At 34.5% G+C, this 20,302-nt stretch overlaps 1 protein-coding gene across 2 annotated transcripts in view; it reads right to left on the bottom strand.

Moving 5' to 3' along the window:
• Positions 1-230: 230 nt before the first annotated feature.
• Positions 231-20,302, bottom strand: part of CSMD3 (CUB and Sushi multiple domains 3) — a 1,458,322-nt gene continuing 1,438,250 nt past the window's right edge. For both annotated transcript variants that reach the window (XM_044928635.1, XM_025265188.2), the window contains 5 exons: positions 16,810-16,968; positions 14,395-14,507; positions 12,235-12,322; positions 6,111-6,246; positions 231-2,228 (listed from right to left, as the gene is read on the bottom strand). In XM_044928635.1, the coding sequence (XP_044784570.1) occupies positions 2,069-2,228; positions 6,111-6,246; positions 12,235-12,322; positions 14,395-14,507; positions 16,810-16,968 (656 nt within the window). In that variant the 3' untranslated portion in view covers positions 231-2,068. The remainder of the gene's footprint in view (positions 2,229-6,110; positions 6,247-12,234; positions 12,323-14,394; positions 14,508-16,809; positions 16,969-20,302) is intronic.

Raw genomic sequence — 20,302 nt, forward strand, 5'->3', positions numbered from 1 at the left:
AAATTCTAAGATGAGGTTTTTATGATACTATTATGCTTACTGAGAATCTGTTTACTTTTAAGAGTGTTATACATGGGAACTACAGAACATGAAAAAAAATACCCATATTTCATTATTATGTTTTGATCTAAGTATATGCAGTTTCAGAACTTTATTATATCACCAAATAAAGAAGGGATGCTCATTCCTTCTAATAACCAGTACACCGACAATTTTGAAAAGAATAGACATTTTACAAAAGCAATTATCCACTTTTATTTGTTTACATTGCACTGAAAATTTACATCATACTTTTACAAAGTTTTTTTTTTTCATAAAAATATACTTCTTTACAAAAGTGTATGCATTAATATAAGAGGAGTAGCCAGTTGCAGAAGAAACATTGTTTAAACAAGATCTTAAATGTATTAACCTTAACATTAATGAATGAATCGTTGTTATTGCAGTCATTTGAATAAACAAGAATAAATAACTGATGGAATAAAATTTAAAACAGCATCCTGTCAGTAGAGTACAATGTTGGGAAAATTATATGAATTTCCAAAACAATGTATTTCAAAGTGGTTTACAAGAAATTCACTACATTTGTAGAGATAGATCCAAGCAGCGCTCTGGGTGCAATGATTTCTCGTAGGCACTCTGTCTCATGATACAAAAAGCCGAGACTGTTTACAACTTTATCCATATTTGAAAGGGACAACAATGAAGTGTTCACACCGGGTACATAATTTATCCAGTGAAGTAAAACATGCTATTAAAGGAAGACTATGACCTATTAAATCAAAATGCTGGCATTTCTGTGATACAGTTGTAAATAACTTGCAAATACATACCTTAATGACTATGAAAGAAACCTGTCATATCTGGAAGCTGCTTCTTAAGGATAAGAGAATAGAAAGTTTTAAATATATAAAAATTTGGTAAATCCACAACTTTAGGAAATAAATTTATATTGGTGATTTGAAAGTAATTTTACTTTTACTCATTTTGATTTAGGCAATGGTCCAAAATATATGTTTAACTCACTGTTAACTAAAAAGTTTAACGAGTTTATACTTCTAACTCACTGTTAGGTAAAAGTTCAAAGCAATATTAAATAAATTTGAAGATTCAGCTGGAAGGAAAACAGATAATTATAAACTAAATAAGTAGACTGATAGGTTCTATTTGGTCTTGCAAAAATATTAGAAAGAATGGTAAAGAATGGTAAGTTCGGTATCTCAGATAACTGCAAAATCATGATTATTATAGATAGTTTTTGCCAGCTAAGGTTGTTTCTGAGGGACAAAAAAGATTGAAGCAAGGAGTTAAACACTTACCCCATGGCTCACTAAATAATATTGGTTACAACATAATGAGGGAAATCAGGAAGATAGCATGATGAGCTTGCCATTTACAGAAACTATGACAACCAGTCTAAAAAAAGGTAGCAGTATGATACTGAAGAAAAAAATCAGAAAGCATCAAATCAGAGTGGGCACTGTTATCTCATCTGTGACATAAATTAGCTCATAAACATTTCAGGGCATGACTCAATCTGAAATAACCAGGGAAATGAAGAAAACAATGATTCAATTAAAAGGAAGGAACAGCTGATAGAGTGGTGAGAAATACAGACTTACGGGCGTGATACAGCTCATGACAGTTAAAGAGAAGTCAGTGATCTATTGACTCTTGTAAGTATAGCTCTTATTTTCTACCCTATATCATTTTTTTAAACCCAGTCCCTCTAATATAGTTTATAAAGCACAGAAATACTGATAGTGGATGCTCCTCCAATATATGCAAATAAGTTTATGTTTTAGAATAATCTCCTTTTTAAAAAAAGCAAATAAACTGTGAGTAAGCACTCTCGGAGTGCAGCCAAATTTCTGTAAAATTCTCCATGGTAAACATGAAGAAGAATTATGGTCCAGTTTATGAAAAAACACTCTTCTCTATCATTCCACAGGAAAAGGTGACCCAGCAAGTCCTGATAAGTGTGCTTTAATTTGTTTATCAGTGAACTAAGTGTGCACTGTTTTGTGTGTCGATTTCCAAGCTTCTGAAGAAGGCCAAAGCTGCCACGTTATACCATTGTGCAGACTGTGTTCAAGTTGGGGTCGAACCGTACTGCCTTCCCTTCCACTGACTTTGCGTTGGTGTCATACATGGGATTTTCAAAAGCTGCTTGGCCATTGTTATTTTCATGAACTGAACATCCTGTATACTGGGTTTTGGGTGCAGTCCTGTAGATGAGAACACTAATTAGTTATACATTAACTTTCTTCCAGAAACAGCAGAATAGGACTCAAACACAATATATCAATACTTGAGTTATCACTGTTAATGGATAATATAACTTGAAAATATTGAGAAACCACAATTCATCAAATTTGAATAATTTACCTGTCACTTTTAAATCATGAATGACTTTTATTATTTACATACAATATATCTTTATAAATGGTACCAATATGAGTAATATAAGTATAAATAAATATTATGGCTAGTCTTATAAATTTTCTTATGAGATAATGTTATCATAAATGATCATGTAAAATATAGCTAAATTATGATGATGATGAATTCAAATCTCATTACTATTCATTCCTCAAGTATTTATTGAGCATCCATTACATGCTAGGCATGACCCTAGGCATTGGATATATAATTTTTCTTTTTTACAAAAAACATACAAACTCATTACTCTCATATTACAAGGATAGCAATGAACAAATTAAAAATAAACAATAAAAATGAAACAAGATAATGAAAATTGTTTTGCTGAAAAGGAAAATGGTTGATATGACCAGAAGTAACTGGGAGCCATGTTAGGAGAGGTAATAAAGAAAATAAGGAAGTAAAATTTAATCTGAGACTTGAATGACAATAAGGAGTTCATTCTGCGGTAATAAGAAGGGAGTCCCAAGAAAAGCAGACATCTGATGCTGACACCTAGTTTTGGAAAGTGCTTAGAGTATCCCAGAAACATAAATACTCAATTGGCTTAAAATTATATACATTAGAACAAGTAAACTCAAAATCTCAAAGACAAAATAACTAACTGCACTGATATTTCATGTCATGAAATAGTTTCCAGAGTTCCTGATAACTGAATATTTGCTATTAGTTAACAAACACATGGAATCTAAGCTGGCTGGTATAAGGTGCTCATTTTGAATCCCTCCTTTATTTTTTGTCTCACTTTTGACTAATGTTTATTTCTAGTTTCTCTTTCCCACATCCTACTGCATAATTTGCTGACATTTGTAAATCAAATGATAAAAAATCAAATTGCAAAAAAATCATTTGTAAATAAAATTATAATTTTATGTGTAAATCAAATGATTAAAGGCATACTTGAGTTTGAACAAACTCTGGAAGATAGTGAAAGACAGGAAAGCCTGGTGTGCTGTATTCCACAGGGTCGCAAAAGTTGGACAAAACTTAGGGACTGAACAACAGCAACAAAAGCATACTTACCCCTAAGTGTTCCTCAAATTTAATTCCTAAAAAGGCCTTAAAATAATTCTCTTTTGCTTACAACAAATAACACAAAATTTCAACTACTTATTTTATTATAATTTGTATTTGCCACTCTGTGATTGTCCTATCCTTAGCACATTTTCTGAATTTTTCTCTGTATTAAAAATTGTCAGGGATTTGTATGATAACATTTTAAAAAATCTATCTAAAATTGCTTTAAATAGCATCATCTATATATACATATATATAGTTATATAATTTAAATTTTATTGCTTACAACTTGCTCTTGCCAGGTGCATAATTCTAATCGATCACATTCATCTCTCTCTTTTTTAAACTAGATTCACAATAAAAACTGAAGCAACATCATTTCCTTCTAAATAGATAAGGATCACAAAGATGTAAAAGATTTGTTTCTGCAAATATTAAGCAACAGCTTTAAGGAAAATAATATCAAACTTTAGAAAAGTTTATACTATCAATAAAAATTAACTTAAAACTAATCAATGTTCTAAACGTAAGAGCAAAATCTATAAAATACTTAGGAGAAAACACATAGGTAAACCTTCATGACCTTGCATTTGGCAATGGTCTCTTAGGTATAATACTAAGAGCAAAGTAACAAAAGAAAAAAGAAATAAATTGGATTTCATAAAAATGAAAAGTTTGGTATATCAAAGGATACTATCAAGAAACTGTAACTACAACCCACGGAAAGAGAAATATTTGCAAACCATGTATCTGAAAAGGGTCTAGTATCCAGAATATATGGAGAACTGTTATACCTCAAAAATAAGACAAATGAGTCAATTTTAAAAATGGTCAAAGAATTTGAATAGGTATTTCTTCAAAGAATGTAGACAAATGACTAGCAGACACATGAAAAACGCCCAATATAATTAGTAATTAGGGAAATGCAGATCAATATCACAATGAAATACAGTTCACTAGGATGGTTAAATGAAAGTGAAATCATTCAGTCGTGTCCAACTCTTTGTGACCCCGTGGACTGCAACCTATCAGGCCCTTCTCTGTCCATGGGATTTTCTAGGCAAAGATACTTATGTGGGTTGCCATTTCCTTCTCCAGGGAATCCTTCTAACCCAAGGATTGAACCCGGGTCTCCCGCATTGCAGGTAGATGCTTTACCATCTGAGCCACCAGGGAAACCATATTAAATGTGGTTAAATGAAGGAAAAATTTAAATGAAGGATTACCATATAATCCAAGAATTTCATTCTTGAATGCATACTCAAAAAACTGAAACAGGCGTCTGAACAAAACTTGTACACAGATGTGTATAGCAGCACTGTTCACAATAGCCCAAACACAGGAATAATCCAAATATCCATCAGCTGATGAATGGACATATTTAAACATAACATATTCAAACATACAATGGAATGTTATTCAGCCACATAGTCAATAATATGTAGATGTGTAGTATGATAAGGATAACCTTGAAAACACTATATTACATTTAAGAAGCCAGATACAAAATGTCACATATTGTTTGATTCCATATATATATAATATCCAGAAGGTGAAAGAAAGTAGTTACCTGAGACAGGGGTAGGAGGAGTAGGGAGTGACTGTTAAGTGGGTACAGTTTCCTTTTAGGCTGATGGTTCTGTGACATTGTGAGTATACTAAATGTCACTGAATTGTATATCTACAATGGTTTAAATCATTTTATGTGCATTTTACCACAATAATAAAAAATGATTAGCATAGTTTGCTTTATAAATAAATTTAGTGATGATTTTTATCATTAATAACATCTGATATTGACAAGGCCTGAACAACTGCTAATGCACAATTGTTACAAATTTTCATAATATTAATTAAATCATTCATAGATAATACAGACTGGCATTTATAATAATGATATTAGTTTTGATTAAAAAAAATTAGTTATTCATTTAGTTATCTGGTTACCAGCATACTTTCTTCTTCTTCTTTTTTTTTTTTGCCTTTTTTTGTTTCCTTAATAAGGCATGGTCTCAAATAGTGGATTAACTGCATACTAAAGCCCTTCATCAAGATATTGTAATGGACATAGCAAAGAGGGGTCAACTGATAATCTATACAGTCATATGTGAGATATATAACAAATATACTAACTGCATCATTTTCTAAAAGCAACAGAAGATAAATGAGAAGACTAGAAGATTTTATCATCTGTCAGCCTGGGTAAAATCTGTCAGTACTGTCATGTAAACTAAGAGGTTTAAACATAAACTTCTTCCTTTTTCTCTATAGAAATGTGGCAGCAGATACAACCTCTTCATTTTAAATCTTAACTTAGATTTTATATCTCTATAGTTTCAGCATGGGTAGTATAAAAATAACTTATACAATTAGTTACATTCCAGAAAATTGACAGACAAAAAGGAGAGAAAATAAAGTTGAATGTTTGCACAACTCAACAGAACAATTTTAGTTGTGTGTATATTGGGGTGATGGAATGATGGGCAGAGGAAATAATGGTTTTAACAAACTGTGGTTATATTTGCTACAACAATCCAGACCAAAAAAAAAAAAAACAAACAAACCCAGAAGTTAGAATTTGAACTGGAGAGTAAAAAGAACATAAAATATAGATTTGGGAAACATTTTATACTTAACATCAATAAACTTACCTTTGTTTATAGAGATAAAATCCAAATCCTGCAAATATAAGTGCAAAAAAAGGCACCAGAATAGCAATGGCCACGGAACTACTATTTGTACCATAAGGTTGATTTGAAGAATTTGAGCCTTCTGACATATTCAGTCCTATAAAAGAAAAAAAATAACATACAAATAAAAAATTAGGTCTCTTTTATCAACTTGATATTTTTTAGAAACCAATTAATTTATTCCTTGCTCAAGATATTTATCTCTTGGAAATAAAAAATAATTCACAAAACTCCTTCATTTCTACACAATTTTATACAATGCCTACTATGTATATTTTTCCAGGAAAGGATACAGAATGAAAAATAAGCTTAGTCTCTGAACTTTAGTTAATAACAACTGTAGGAAGAATACAGAGCCATAAATAAGTGTATATATGAAGCATGAATTAATGTTAGGCATATCTGTTTGGAAAAGATATGTGATAGGAAAAGGAGGCTAACATAATAAACATTTGAAAAGGCATAAATATTATTCTAAAGAGCTCAAAATTTTCACCCACCTACGGTGAGGAAGAACTGAAGATGTGTAGGGGAAAAAACGGCTCAGTGGTTAAATACAAGATTTTAAAGGGTGACTAGGGTGAGATGGACTTGAGAGGGTCTGGTCTGAAAGCAGGAGTAGTTTGAAGACATTTCAGATAAAAATGGAAATTAAGATGGGAACTACAGCACTAGGAATAGCAAGAAAAGATAGATTTCCAGGAACATTTCGTATTTCAAATGAACAGAAGTTATCTGTGTGGATGAAGGATGAAGGGTGTAAGAAGGCATAGGATTTAGGAGTGTACTCCTTGGGACTGAGTAAATGGTTATGACATTCATTCAGTTCAGTCGCTCAGTTGTGTCCGACTCTCTGCAACCCCATGAATCACGATAGCACACCAGGCTTCCCTGTTCATCACCAACTCCCGGAGTTCACTCAGACTCACGTCCATCAAGTCAGTGATGCCATCCAGCCATCTCATCCTGTGTCATCCCCTTCTCCTCCTACCCCCAATCCCTCCCAGCACCAGAGTCTTTTCCAGTGAGTCAACTCTTCGCATGAGGTGGCCAAAGTACTGGAGTTTTGGCTTCAGCATCATTCCCTCCAAAGATATCCTAGGGCTGATCTTCAGAATGGACTGGTTGGACCTCCTTGGAGTTCAAGGGACTCTCAAGAGGCTTCTCCAACACCACAATTCAAAAGCATCAATTCTTCGGTGCTCAGCCTTCTTCACAGTCCAACTCTCACATCCATACATGACCACTGGGAAAACCAGAGCCTTGACTAGATGGACCGTTGTTGGCAAAGTAATGTCTCTGCTTTTGAATATGCTATCTAGGTTGATCATAACTTTCCTTCCAAGGAGTAAGCGTCTTTTAATTTCATGGCTGCAGTCACCATCTGCAGTGGTTTTGGAGCCCAGAAAAATAAAGTCTTATACTGTTTCCACTGTTCCCCCATCTATTTCCCATGAAGTGTTGGGACCAGATGCCATGATCTTCATTTTCTGAATGTTGAGCTTTAAGCCAACTTTTTCACTCTCCTCTTTCACTTTCATCAATAGGCTTTTTCGTTCCTCTTCACTTTCTGCCACAAGGGTGGTGTCATCTGCATATCTGAGGTTATTGATATATCTCCCAGCAATCTTGATTCCGGCTTGTGCTTCTTCCGGTCCAGAGTTTCTCATGATGTACTCTGCATATAAGTTAAATAAGCAGGGTGACAATATACAGCCTTGACGTACTCCTTTTCCTATTTGGAACCAGTCTGTTGTTCCATGTCCAGTTCTAACTGTTGCTTCCTGACCTGCATATAGGTTTCTCACAAGGCAGGTGAGGTGGTCTGGTATTCCCACCTCTTGAAGAATATTCCACAGTTTATTATGATCCACACAAAGGCTTTGGCATAGACAATAAAGCAGAAATAGATGTTTTTCTGGAACTCTCTTGCTTTTTCCATGATCCAGCAGATGTTGGCAATTTAATCTCTAGTTCCTCTGCCTTTTCTAAAACCAGCTTGAACATCTGGAAATTCATGGTTCATGTATAGCTGAAGCCTGGCTTGGAGAATTTTGAGCATTCCTTTACTAGCATGTGAGATGAGTGCAATTGTGCAGTAGTTTGAGCATTCTTTGGCATTGCCTTTCTTTGGGATTGGAATGAAAACTGACTTTTCCATTCTTGTGGCCACTGCTGAGTTTTCCAAATTTGCTGACATATTGAGTGCAGCACTTTCAAAGCATCATCTTTCAGTATTTGGAATAGCTCAACTGAAAATATCACCTCCACTAGCTTTGTTTGTAGTGATGCTTTCTAAGGCCCACTTGACTTAACATTCTAGGATGTCTGGCTCTAGGTCAGTGATCACACCATCATGATTATCTGGGTCGTGAAGATCTTTTTGTATAGTTCTTCTGCATATTCTTGCCACCTCTTCTTAATATCTTCTGCTTCTGTTAGGTCCATACCATTTCTGTCCTTTATTGAGCCCATCTTTGCATGAAATGTTCCCTTGGTTCTCTAATTTTCTTGAAGAGATCTCTAGTCTTTCCCATTCTGTTGTTTTCCTCTATTCTTTGCATTGATCGCTGAGGAAGGCTTTCTTATCTCTTCTTGCTATTCTTTGGAACTCTGCATTCAGATGCTTGTATCTTTTCTTTTCTACTTTGCTTTTTGCTTTTCTTCTTTTCACAGCTATTTGTAAGGCCTCCCCAAACAGCCATTTTGCTTTTTTGCATTTCTTTTCCACGGGGATGGTCTTGATCCCTGTCTCCTGTACAATGTCAGAAGCCTCAGTCCATAGTTCATCAGGCACTCTATCTATCATATCTAGACCCTTAAATCTATTTCTCACTTCCATTGCATAATCATAAGGGATTTGATTTAGGTCATAAGGGATTTGATTCAGGTCCCTAGACCTGAATGGTCTAGTGGTTTTCCCTACTTTCTTCAATCAATCTGAACTTGGCAATAAGGAGTCATGATCTGAGCCACAGTCAGCTCCTGGTCTTGTTTTTGTTGACTGTATACAGCTTCTCCATCTTTGGCTGCAAAGAATATAATCAGTCTGATTCAGTGTTGACCATTTGGTGATGTCCATGTATAGAGTCTTCTCTTGTGTTGTTGGAAGAGGGTGTTTGTTTTGACCAGTGCATTTTCTTGGCAAAACTGTATTAGACTTTGTCCTGCTTCATTCCGTATTCCAAGGCTAATTTGCCTGTTAGTCCAGGTGTTTCTTGACTTCCTACTTTTGCATTCCAGTCCCCTATAATGAAAAGGACATGTTTTTGGGTGTTAGTTCTAAAAGGTCTTGTAGGTCTTCATAGAACCATTCAACTTCAGCTTCTTCAGCATTATTGGTTGGGGCATAGACTTGGATTACTGCGATATTGAATGGTTTGCCTTGGAAACGAACAGAGATCATTCTGTTGTTTTTGAGATTGCGTCCAAGTCCTGCATTTCGGACTCTTTTGTTGACCATGATGGCCACTCCATTTCTTCTAAGGGATTCCTGCCCGCAGTAGTAGATATAATGGTCATCTGAGTTAAATTCACCCATTCCAGTCCATTTTAGTTCGCTGATTCCTAGAATGTCAACGTTCACTCTTGCCATTTCCTGTTTGACCACTTCCAATTTGCCTTGATTCATAGACCTGACATTCCAGGTTCCTATGCAATATTGTTCTTTACAACATTGGACCTTGCTTCTATCACCAGTCACATCCACAACTGGGTATTGTTTTTGCTTTGGCTCCATCCCTTCATTTTTTCTGGAGTTATTTCTCCACTGATCTCCAGTGTATTGGGCACATACTGACCTGGGGAGTTCCTCTTTCAGTATCCTATAATTTTGCCTACAGTAGCATAGCTAAAAGATGAGAAAAATGAGATTTGTCAATGTGTTGACACAAGGACTATGGAAGAGAAATAAATAGCAAGCTCTTTTTTCAGAAAAATAGTTTCTTTTTATTCTTAATAGGTTCTGTTTTAGACATGCAGTGCTTGAGATGATTTGGGGAATATAATGTGAAAAAAATCTTGTATTCAATTGTACGACTGTGACAATTAGTGAATGTCTTCTACTGATTTTAAAACTAACAATTGTGGCAAGACATCTGAAATGACATCTTATTATTGTTCATCTGGGGAAAGCTGATTTACTTTTTTAAAAAATATTCAACTATATCAAATGTTCAACTAAGTTATGCTTTATTAACTATGCCAAAGCCTTTGATTGTGTGGATCACAGCTAATTGTGGAAAATTCTTCAAGAGATGGGAATACCAGACCACCTGACCTGCCTCCTGAGAAATATGTATGCAGGTCAAGAAGCAACAGTTAGAACTGGACATGGAACAACAGACTGATTCCAAATCAGGAAAGGAGTACATCAAGGCTGCATATTGTCACCCTGCTTATTTAAGTTATATGCAGAGCACATCATGTGGAATGCTGGGCTGGATGAAGCACAAGCTGGAATCAAGATTTCTGGGAGAAATATCAATAACCTCGGATATGCAGATAACACCTTATGGCAGAAAGTGAAGAAGAACTAAAGAGCCTCTTGATAAAAGTGAAAGAGGAGAATGAAAAAGTTGGCTTAAAACTCAACATTCAGAAAATGAAGATTATGGCATCCAGTACTATCACTTCATGGCAAATAGATGGGGAAACAATGGAAACAGTGAGAGACTTTATTTTTTTTGGGGGGGGGGGGCTCCAAAATCACTACAGATGGTGACTGCATCCATGAAATTAAGACACTTGCTCCTTGGAAGAAAAGTTATGACAAACCTAGACAGTATATTAAATATCAGAGACATTACTTTGGTCCATCTAGTCAAAGCTATGGTTTTTCCAGTAGTCATGTATGGATGTGAGAGTTGAACTATATAGAAAGCTGGGTGCTGGAATAATTGATACTTTTGAACTGTGGTATTGGAGAAGACTCTTGAGAGTCCCTTTTGGTCTGCAAGGAGATCAATCCAAAAGGAATCCAGTCTGAATATTCATTGGAAGGACTGATGCTGAAGCTGAAACTCCAATACTTCTTCCACCTGATGCGAAGAACTGACTCCTTGGAAAAGACCCTGCTAGTGGGAAAGATTGAAGGTGGGAGGAGAAGGGGACAACAGAGGATGAGATGGTTGGATGGTATCACCGACTCAGTGGATGTGAATTTGAGTAAACTCCGGGAGCTAGTAATGAACAGGGAAGCCTGGCGTGCTGCAGTCCATGGGGTCTCAAACAGTGGACATGACTGAGAGACTGAACTGAACTGAAGTCATACCCTAGTCAAGGTTAAAAATATTAGTACCATTTTGTATTTTAATTTTCCAGGGACTCAGAAAATTTACATAAAAGTTCAAAGCAATGGGATTTTAAAGATAAACATCAAGGAGTAGTTTTTAGAACATGGATTTACTCTTTATGCATTACTACCACAATATAATAATGAGAGACAGTATACTTTAGGAAAATTATACACCAAAAGGTGTGTTAATAAATACATTCAAACGAGACTATTAAATATTTAGACATGTTTGAGAAGAGTTGGGAATAAAAATGACAAAACACTGTACCTCCCACCACTGAAAATTTACATATCTGACTAGCACAAAGCCCCCAAAATGGTTCACTCCTCAAAGTAATTTTCCCTTTCCAGATTCTATGAGTTTCTCAAAGTGCCAATACATTTGTTTTTTTGTTTTTTTTTGGGGGGGGGGGCGGGCAGTAAGAAAATTGCAAAGGTATTCAAATGGAAGAGAAGTAATACAATTCTCATAAGATAAAATCATTCACAGTTTAAAATTTTATTTCAAATCTTTATCACTTTTTCTCCTTTTTACTTGCTTGAGGGAAAGGCAGTTTGTCATATTTATTAGAAATATGATGAAAAACTAAACACTGTATGGAGGTGGAACACAGAGAACCAATATTTTAAAGAATGTACTTATTTAAAAGGCTATCAACTGTATCAACGTATAGTCCTGACAATGCAAAATTCAAAATGCAGTAAGTGTGCCTAATGTACAGAATCCATTATATTTTCTTATGATATCTTGAGTAATAAAGTACATGAAAATGAAAATGACCACATTACCTAGTCTTTGTAGTCCAAATTGCCCATAATCTTTACCCTGAATAAATCCTTGAAATACATAAGTAGCTCCATCAGGCTCAGCAGAAACCTAAAAATATTTATAAGTTTGATTAAACATAAAAGTTGGCCACAGATATATTTTCCCAGTCTTAGAAAATATTTAGGCTTAATATAAAATGAATATTATGCACAATTCCTTCCTCCATATCTTCTGTGTAAAACAGAACATCATGCAAATGTATCATCATTAAAAATAGAATGAAAAATTTCATCTTTAATTAGGATACTGGAAATAAGGGGGATTAGTTATTAATATAATGATACAGATTTATAGATTTCTTTTAGGTGAAGAAACTGATTGTCAAGAAAAAGACCAAGGATATGATAAAACAGAATAAGGCAAGTAGTCAATTAAAAATTAAAATATAATACTGTACTTAGTAGATTCAATTACTGTTCAGCATACAGGCACAATTTTCTCCCTTCCCATTAACATTCATGAAAAGTGTATTCATTCTTCCTCAGTGAGTTGGATTTGGTCCTGTGACTTGCTTTGGCCAATGGAATGTGGGTGGAACTGACAATAGGTGAGTTCCAAGCCTAGGCCTTAAGAGGTATGTTTCCCATTATAAGTGAAAGAAACCATATAATCCATGGTCACAAAAGACCAGGGATTGTATGATTCATAAATATGAAAGCCTAGAACAGTGAAATCTAGACAGAAAATAGAGTTGTGGTTGCTTGGATTTGGGGGAAAAAGGAGGGGTGGATGGGTTGGGCGATAGGTAAAGGATATGGTTTCTTTTTGAGGTGATGGAAATATTCTAAAACCAACTGTGGTGATGGTTACACATCTGTAAATATAGTAAGAACTACTGAACTGTACACTTTAAATGAGTAGGGTACATGGATTATATCTCAATAGGGCTGTTAAAATAAGGGGGACATATTTCCACTTTGCCCCTCAGAGTTTCAGGCCTTTGGCAAGAGAAGGACATGTTCCTGGCAGCTGCTGTCCCTCCAGCCTGGACCTGATATGAGACACCTGGAGCAGACCTGAACTTGATACCACAGCTTCAAATGGAGCCCCCCAAGCTAACCTCAGACACATGAGAAAGAACTTATTGCATGTTGAGCCTGAGATTTTGTGACTCTACCTAATCCTGCAAATGCTATTAACTGTACCTTGCATGTAAAATTCTATACGTAAAAAATAGGTCACATGCATAGTGTTATTTGATCTCACTAATAAAATATGAGTTGATACATTTCAGTGTTGCTGATAACTGGTCATATGAATTTATCCCAAAGTTTGTCCTGATTATTTTCAATGTTATCTAAGTCATGTATGTTATTGTGAAAGCTGCAAAAAACCTTGCATCCTCACCCTAAAAAGCAAAATATTATACCAAATTATTCATGTAAGTCTGACATTTCACAAGTGATTTATTTCTTATTATCAGACATACCCTGGGCAAGGTTATTTTTAGACACAAAATGCTTCTAAAAAGAAGAGCTCAAACTCTAATAGTCAAATGAATGAATTCATTTTATTTGTTTCCTGAATGAAACAATCTAAGTGCACTGAAGATGAGTTAGACCTCAACTCCATGAATAATGGCACAGAAAGGGAAACAGGATGCACTTTTTATTTTCCCTCAGAAACCAAATTTACTTTTCATATTTAGAAAATTTTGTAAAGTTGGCTATGAAGAAGAAGTTACGTGAGCCGCTTCCTCTGAACAGTTACCATAACCTCACTTTGGAGTTACCCTGTTCTATTCAGTCACTTAAGTGAATGGAATTTCTAAACTGGCAGTTGGAAGCAACAAATCTTATACTTACACACTGCCCAGAAGTCTTTGATAAAATGAGCATGGGAACTCTGACTATATGCTCTGAAGTAACAAAACTTTTACAAGGAAAACCTTCTGTAGGTCATAGGCTTCAGTAGTTTAGACAAACTAGATTACTAAGTATTTATAATGAATCATTTATTTTTTCAAAATAAATTAGTCATAATAGTAGTTTTGCCATTTTATATGTATGCATTTAACTAGCTCAATTTAGAAACTTACATTTTTCTGTAATTTTAATGACAAACCATAGCACAAATGTGTTATTAAGTTTAGCAGCAGACTTTTAAAGAAATATACTTACAAAGCCATCCATGGCCCAATTTTCCTCCTTCATTTTCTTCACAGAAGCTTGAGCTGGTACTCTAATGAGATAGATGTGTAACATTAGGCGAGCTTCTTGGCTTTTATATACTCCTGTAAAATATAAGGATGTTTAGTCTACTAATTTTGCAAGTACTTATGTTTCACTTTATTATCTATAGCTCCTTAAATATATCATAAATACATGTGATAGGAAAAGGAAAAAAAAGCAACAAATCAAGCCCAATTTCATGCTGTTTCACAAATCCTGCAAAATATAGCAATCTTTCAGCTGAAATTCTCAACTTAACTCTTACTGTGGGGTTTAAATTACGTATGCTATTAAAATCAAATATTATTGTTATTAATAACATCATTCCATGATTGTTGTAAAAATGATTTATTTCATCAGTCAGATTTAAAATACTCAAGGGTATGAATCAAATGTTGAAACTCTTGACATTTTCCTTAATAATTAATTACATGCCCACCCTTAGAAAAAGAGTGCTTTGAGGTGCTACTGGAATCACAAAGATGAATGTGTGGTTCCTATCTAAAAATGTGATGTTTACAAGAATTTCTGATGAAACAGGAGATATAATGACAGAGATAGAGAATATGATGAATTAAAGGCCAAAAGAAAGAAGGATCATTTCACACCAGAGTGATTAGGAAATGCTTATTAAGAAAGAGTATTTGAGCTGGATCACAAAAATCAAGTAGAATTTTTAGTTCAAGAAAGTAAATACAGAATGTGGCATAAAGAAGAGAAGCAAATGTATTCATTTTATTTTATTTTTTCCTGAATAGGAGTACTCTGAGAGTAGAAATAAGCTGGAATATAAATGTGTTTTGGGGAACTGTAGAAAATCATATTCCAAGTAAAAATTTTGTGATTAACTGATAGTTGAAATGACTCACTAATTCATTCACTTACTATTTCACCTAAGCAATAAGGTATCATAAAAATAAGCTGGGAATATAAACATAATACATAGATCTTGATCTATAAATTATAATAGAGAAAAGACACAAAAGTAATCAAAGTTGCTGGAAAAATGTTATAATTAATTCTATGTAGACAGTGTTAGCAAGTTAAATTGGTCTAATTATTTATGTTTATTTTCCTATATTTGTAGAAATTTGATTAGGATAAATATATATTTATTTAGTGCCAACTCTCATACAGAAGGAAAATAAAACTCATGTTTCAAAATTAAATAGATTGGTAGTCACAATTTAAATGCATTCCTTTAATTCAATTTATATCATGTAATTGTATATATATTTTAAATTAAAATACATAATAACTTCTAATATTTTTATTTTGGGTTTAATGTAGAGCCATTCAACAATACAAAATGATGCTGCATAGTTCTTGTAAAATTTACAAAATCAATAGATAAAATTTTATTTCTTATTTTATTTATACCACAAATTATTTCACTATTAATAATTATATGGGCTATATAGTCAATAAGTTTAAATATATACATTACATATTTTCAGTATCAATATTTTTTCAATCTATTTTTAAATGAAAACAATAACTCAAAGTCACTGAGACCAATTTTGCTCCAGTTTCATTTCTAACCTTTGAGGTATAGTAATGAACTGGAAGGCAAAGAGATGCTCTCTTAGGGCTTGAACTGTTGGAGTATAGATAAATTATATCATGTCATGTCATATCATGTCATGTCATGTCATAACATGACATGATATGCTATACTATACTATGCTATAGTTTCAAATAATGAAAAGAAGAAAATGAAATAAGATAAGACTGCCGATGACTAACAGAGTGAGTCTATTTGTAAGGTGAAGGCTACTTTACCTAAGGTCATCAGGAGTACTGTTGACAAGATGACATTTGAGGAAATATTTGAATGTCAGAAAACCAGAGTAATCAAAGATAATGAGGGAAGTATGCAGTAGATCAAAGCAACTTGAGAAGGCTGAGAAGATGGATAAGGCTCTGGGTTCCTTTTGCCTAATTAGGTTAGTGTAGCCTTACATTTTTCTATCTTAGACAATAGTGTCCTCCTAAACAGTCTCATTTGAAGACATGATTTTGTGATGATAAAGCAGCTTGCAAATCACTTATCCAGTCTCTTTGGTGTTATGAGAATAGAGAAGAAGTTAGTTATATTCAAATTAAAAGTTCTGTTCTATTTCATGACATGTCAATCTAGCCATGTAAAAATATTCTTGAGGGAGCTTATTTCAGAATCACAGAGTTTTATATTTGTTTAGTATTATATATGCCTCAATCAAACCAGAAAGCTTATTTCTAAATGAATTATGAATGCCACCAGAAATAAAGCAAATATTTCACAGTACAAAAATCACTAATAAAAATGACGAAATGATGAAAATAAAGGCATGAAGGCAATGTTTCTTTTCTTTAAAGTGATACCTGAAAGTAGTAGTTCCATGTTGCTATTACTGAGCGTTGCATTGACTCTCCCAGTGGAAGCATTGAAACTAGTAACTGTCAGGGTCATGGGTTGTTTCTTTCCTTTATAATTGTAAGAGCCTTTCCATATGTAATTTTGGGCAAACACATCATCAGGAACTGTGAACAAATTAAACATACACATTAATTTTACAGTGCCCTATAAATATAAGCATTAATTGTCAGATTAATGAGTATTAGTTTATAGAATAATCATTTTTATAAATATACAAGAAAAAGAAGGTGCATTATAAAATGAATTTTTCACATACATGTTTGAATATTTTTAGAATAAGCCAAAATAATGATAGCCTAGATTGTACATACATCATCATCAATGAGAGATAAATAAGCCACACCGATTAAAGACGTTAAGACTGAGAATCCAGCTAAATGTCATTTACTTATATTTGGCTTCCTACAATATCTTTTTTTCAGAAGGAAAATAAAATTATGTTATTGAGTCAAGTCAGTTTATATACAAGTTCCAGGATGCCTGCTCTTCTCCTAGCAGCAGAGATAGGCTCACAGGAGGAAGGTCATAGAGTTAAAACCTCCCTTGCTGAGCAGCCTTGGAAGACTAGCAGGAGGGATGCTCCTTGTCTCCTTTACAGAATACTGAGCTCAGTTATTTCAATAATAGGTGCTCCTGAGGAAGAACAGGGCTCCCCTGGTTTGCTCCTCACAGCTTTGAGGTTTACAAGTATTTTTAGAAATAAAAGAATTGTCACTAGAATTGGTGAACTCTCATGGGAAAGAAATGAGTTGTGGTAGAATCAAATAATATTCTAATATAAAATTTTCACCCAAAGAAGAAACATTCTTATTTTAAATGCATACAAATAAATAAGACATTATATTTATATAAATTAGTAATGTAATTTATAACCAATATAAATTAGGTGTGTCAAAGTCTACTTAGATCCTGGTAAGAGGCTGAAAAAAGTTTCCATTAATCCTGTACATCACAATAAAGCCCATCCTTAGATAGCAACTCTTCAAAACAGCCATGCCGGTTTGTGTGAGTGAATGAACAACATAGATTTGGAGAAAAACTTTTCCTTTCCTTTTTTTTTAAACAAGTTATTGACATTTGTTACCTGATTTTCTTTACACCCATAACAATTCTTACTGCTCCGATAACAGAGACTGGAGTTACAAATTGTATATTCCCTGAAATCTACTCAGCAAACAAATAAAGCTATGGTAGAAGATGAATACAAAGTGCACTCATAAGTTGAGTTGTTATATTGTATTTGATAATTCAAAAGCAATATAGCAGAAAGACTAGAAGTGCAAGCACTGGAGCTAGAATGCTTGTATTGATAGTTAAGTCCCCCTTCTACAATTTACAAACTGTGTGGTTTTTCCTAAATTACTTAACTCTCAAAACCTGAATTTCCTTATCATTAATGTGGAATTACCATAGACTTTACAAGGAAGATTAAATGAAGTTTTGCTAAATGTTAGTTGCTATCATTATTATTATGCAGATAAAATAGTGAAACTTTTTACTATTTGGGCCTTATATCACATTATATTTTATATATATATATATATTTATATATATATATATAAAGCATGCAGTTAGTAACATGAAAAGTCCATAGTCCTGGCTCTGGGACTTTGCAAGTCATCCTGAGTGGCACTCCGTTCCCAAACCTTAAACTACAAAGCTGTGCTCTGTATGTAAAAGAGACCGTACCTAAAAATGTAATACAATGTACTGGTAAAAAGTCTTTGATTTGGTAAGCACCTTCAGTTCAGTTCAGATCAGTTGCTCAGTTGTGTCCGACTCTTTGCGATCCCATGAACTGCAGCATGCCAGGCCTCCCTATCCATCATCAACTACGGGAGTCTACCAAACCCATGTCCATTGAGTCCATGATGCCATCCAACAATCTCATCCTCTGTCATCCCCTTCTCCTCCTGCCCTCAATCTTCCCCAGCATCAGGGTCTTTTCAAATGAGTCAGTTCTTTGCATCAGGTAGCCAAAGTATTGGGGTTTCAGCTTCAACAGCAGTCCTTCCAATGAACACCCAGAACTGATCTAGTTTAGGATGGACTGGTTGGATCTTCTTGCAGTCCAAGGGACTCTCAGGAGTCTTCTCCAATACCACAGTTAAAAAGCATCAATTCTTCAGCACTCAGCTTTCTTTATAGTTCAACTCTCACATCCATACATGACTACTGGAAAAATCATAGCCTTGATGAGACAGACATTTGTTGGAAAAGTAATGTCTCTGCTCTTTAATATAGTATCTAGTTTGGTCATAACTTTCTTTCCAAGAGGTAAGCATCTTTTAATTTTATGGCTGCAATCACCATCTGCAGTGATTTTGGAGCCTAAAAAATAAAGTCTGACACTGCGTCCACTGTTTCCCCATCTATTTGTCATGAAGTGATGGGACCAAATGCCATGATCTTAGTTTTCTGAATGTTGAGCTTCAAGCTAACTTTTTCACTCTCCTCTTTCACTTTCATCAAGAGGCTCTTTAGTTCTTCACTTTCTGCCATAAAGGTGGTCCCATCTGCATATCTGAGGTTATTGATATTTCTCCTGGCAATCTTGATTCCAGCTTGTGCTTCTTCCAGCCCAGCGTTTCTCATGATGTACTCTGCATATAAGTTAAATAAGCAGGGTGACAATATACTGCCTTGACATACTCCTTTTCCTATTTGGAACCAGTCTGTTGTTCCATGTCCAGTTCTAACTGTTGCTTCCTGACCTGCATATAGGTTTCTCAAGAGGCAGGTCAGGTGGTCTGGTATTCCTATCTCTTTCAGAATTTTCCACAGTTTATTGTGATCCACAGAGTCAAAGGCTTTGGCATAGTCAATAAAGCAGAAATAGATGTTTTTCTGGAACTCTTTTGCTTATTTGATAATCCAGCAGATGTTGGAAGTTTGATATCAGGTTCCTCTGCCTTTTCTAAAACCAGCTTGAACATCTGGAAGTTCATGGTTCATGTATTTTTAAAGCCTGGCTTGGGGAATTTTGAGCATTACTTTACTAGCATGTGAGATGAGTTCAACTGTGCAGTAATTTGAGCATTCTTTGGCATTGCCTTTCTTTGGGATTGGAATGAAAACTGACCTTTTCCAGTTCTGTGGCCACTGCTGAGTTTTCCAAATTTGCTGGCATATTGAGTGCAGCACTTTCACAGCATCATCTTTCAGGATTTGAAATAGCTCAACTGGAATTCCATCACCTCCACTAGCTTTGTTTGTAATGATGCTTCCTAAGGTCCACGTGACTTCACATTCCAGGATGTCTGGCTCTAGGTGAGTGATCACACCTTCGTGATTATCTGGGTCGTGAAGATCTTTTTTGTACAGTTCTTCTGTGTATTCTGTTTTTTATTTATTTATTGATTGATTTTAATTAGAGGCTAATTACTTTACAATATTGTATTGGTTTTGCCATACATCAACATGAATCTGCCACGGGTG

The sequence above is a fragment of the Bubalus bubalis genome, chromosome 15 (assembly GCF_019923935.1).
Source record: "Bubalus bubalis isolate 160015118507 breed Murrah chromosome 15, NDDB_SH_1, whole genome shotgun sequence".
Classification (NCBI taxonomy): Eukaryota; Metazoa; Chordata; class Mammalia; order Artiodactyla; family Bovidae; genus Bubalus; species Bubalus bubalis.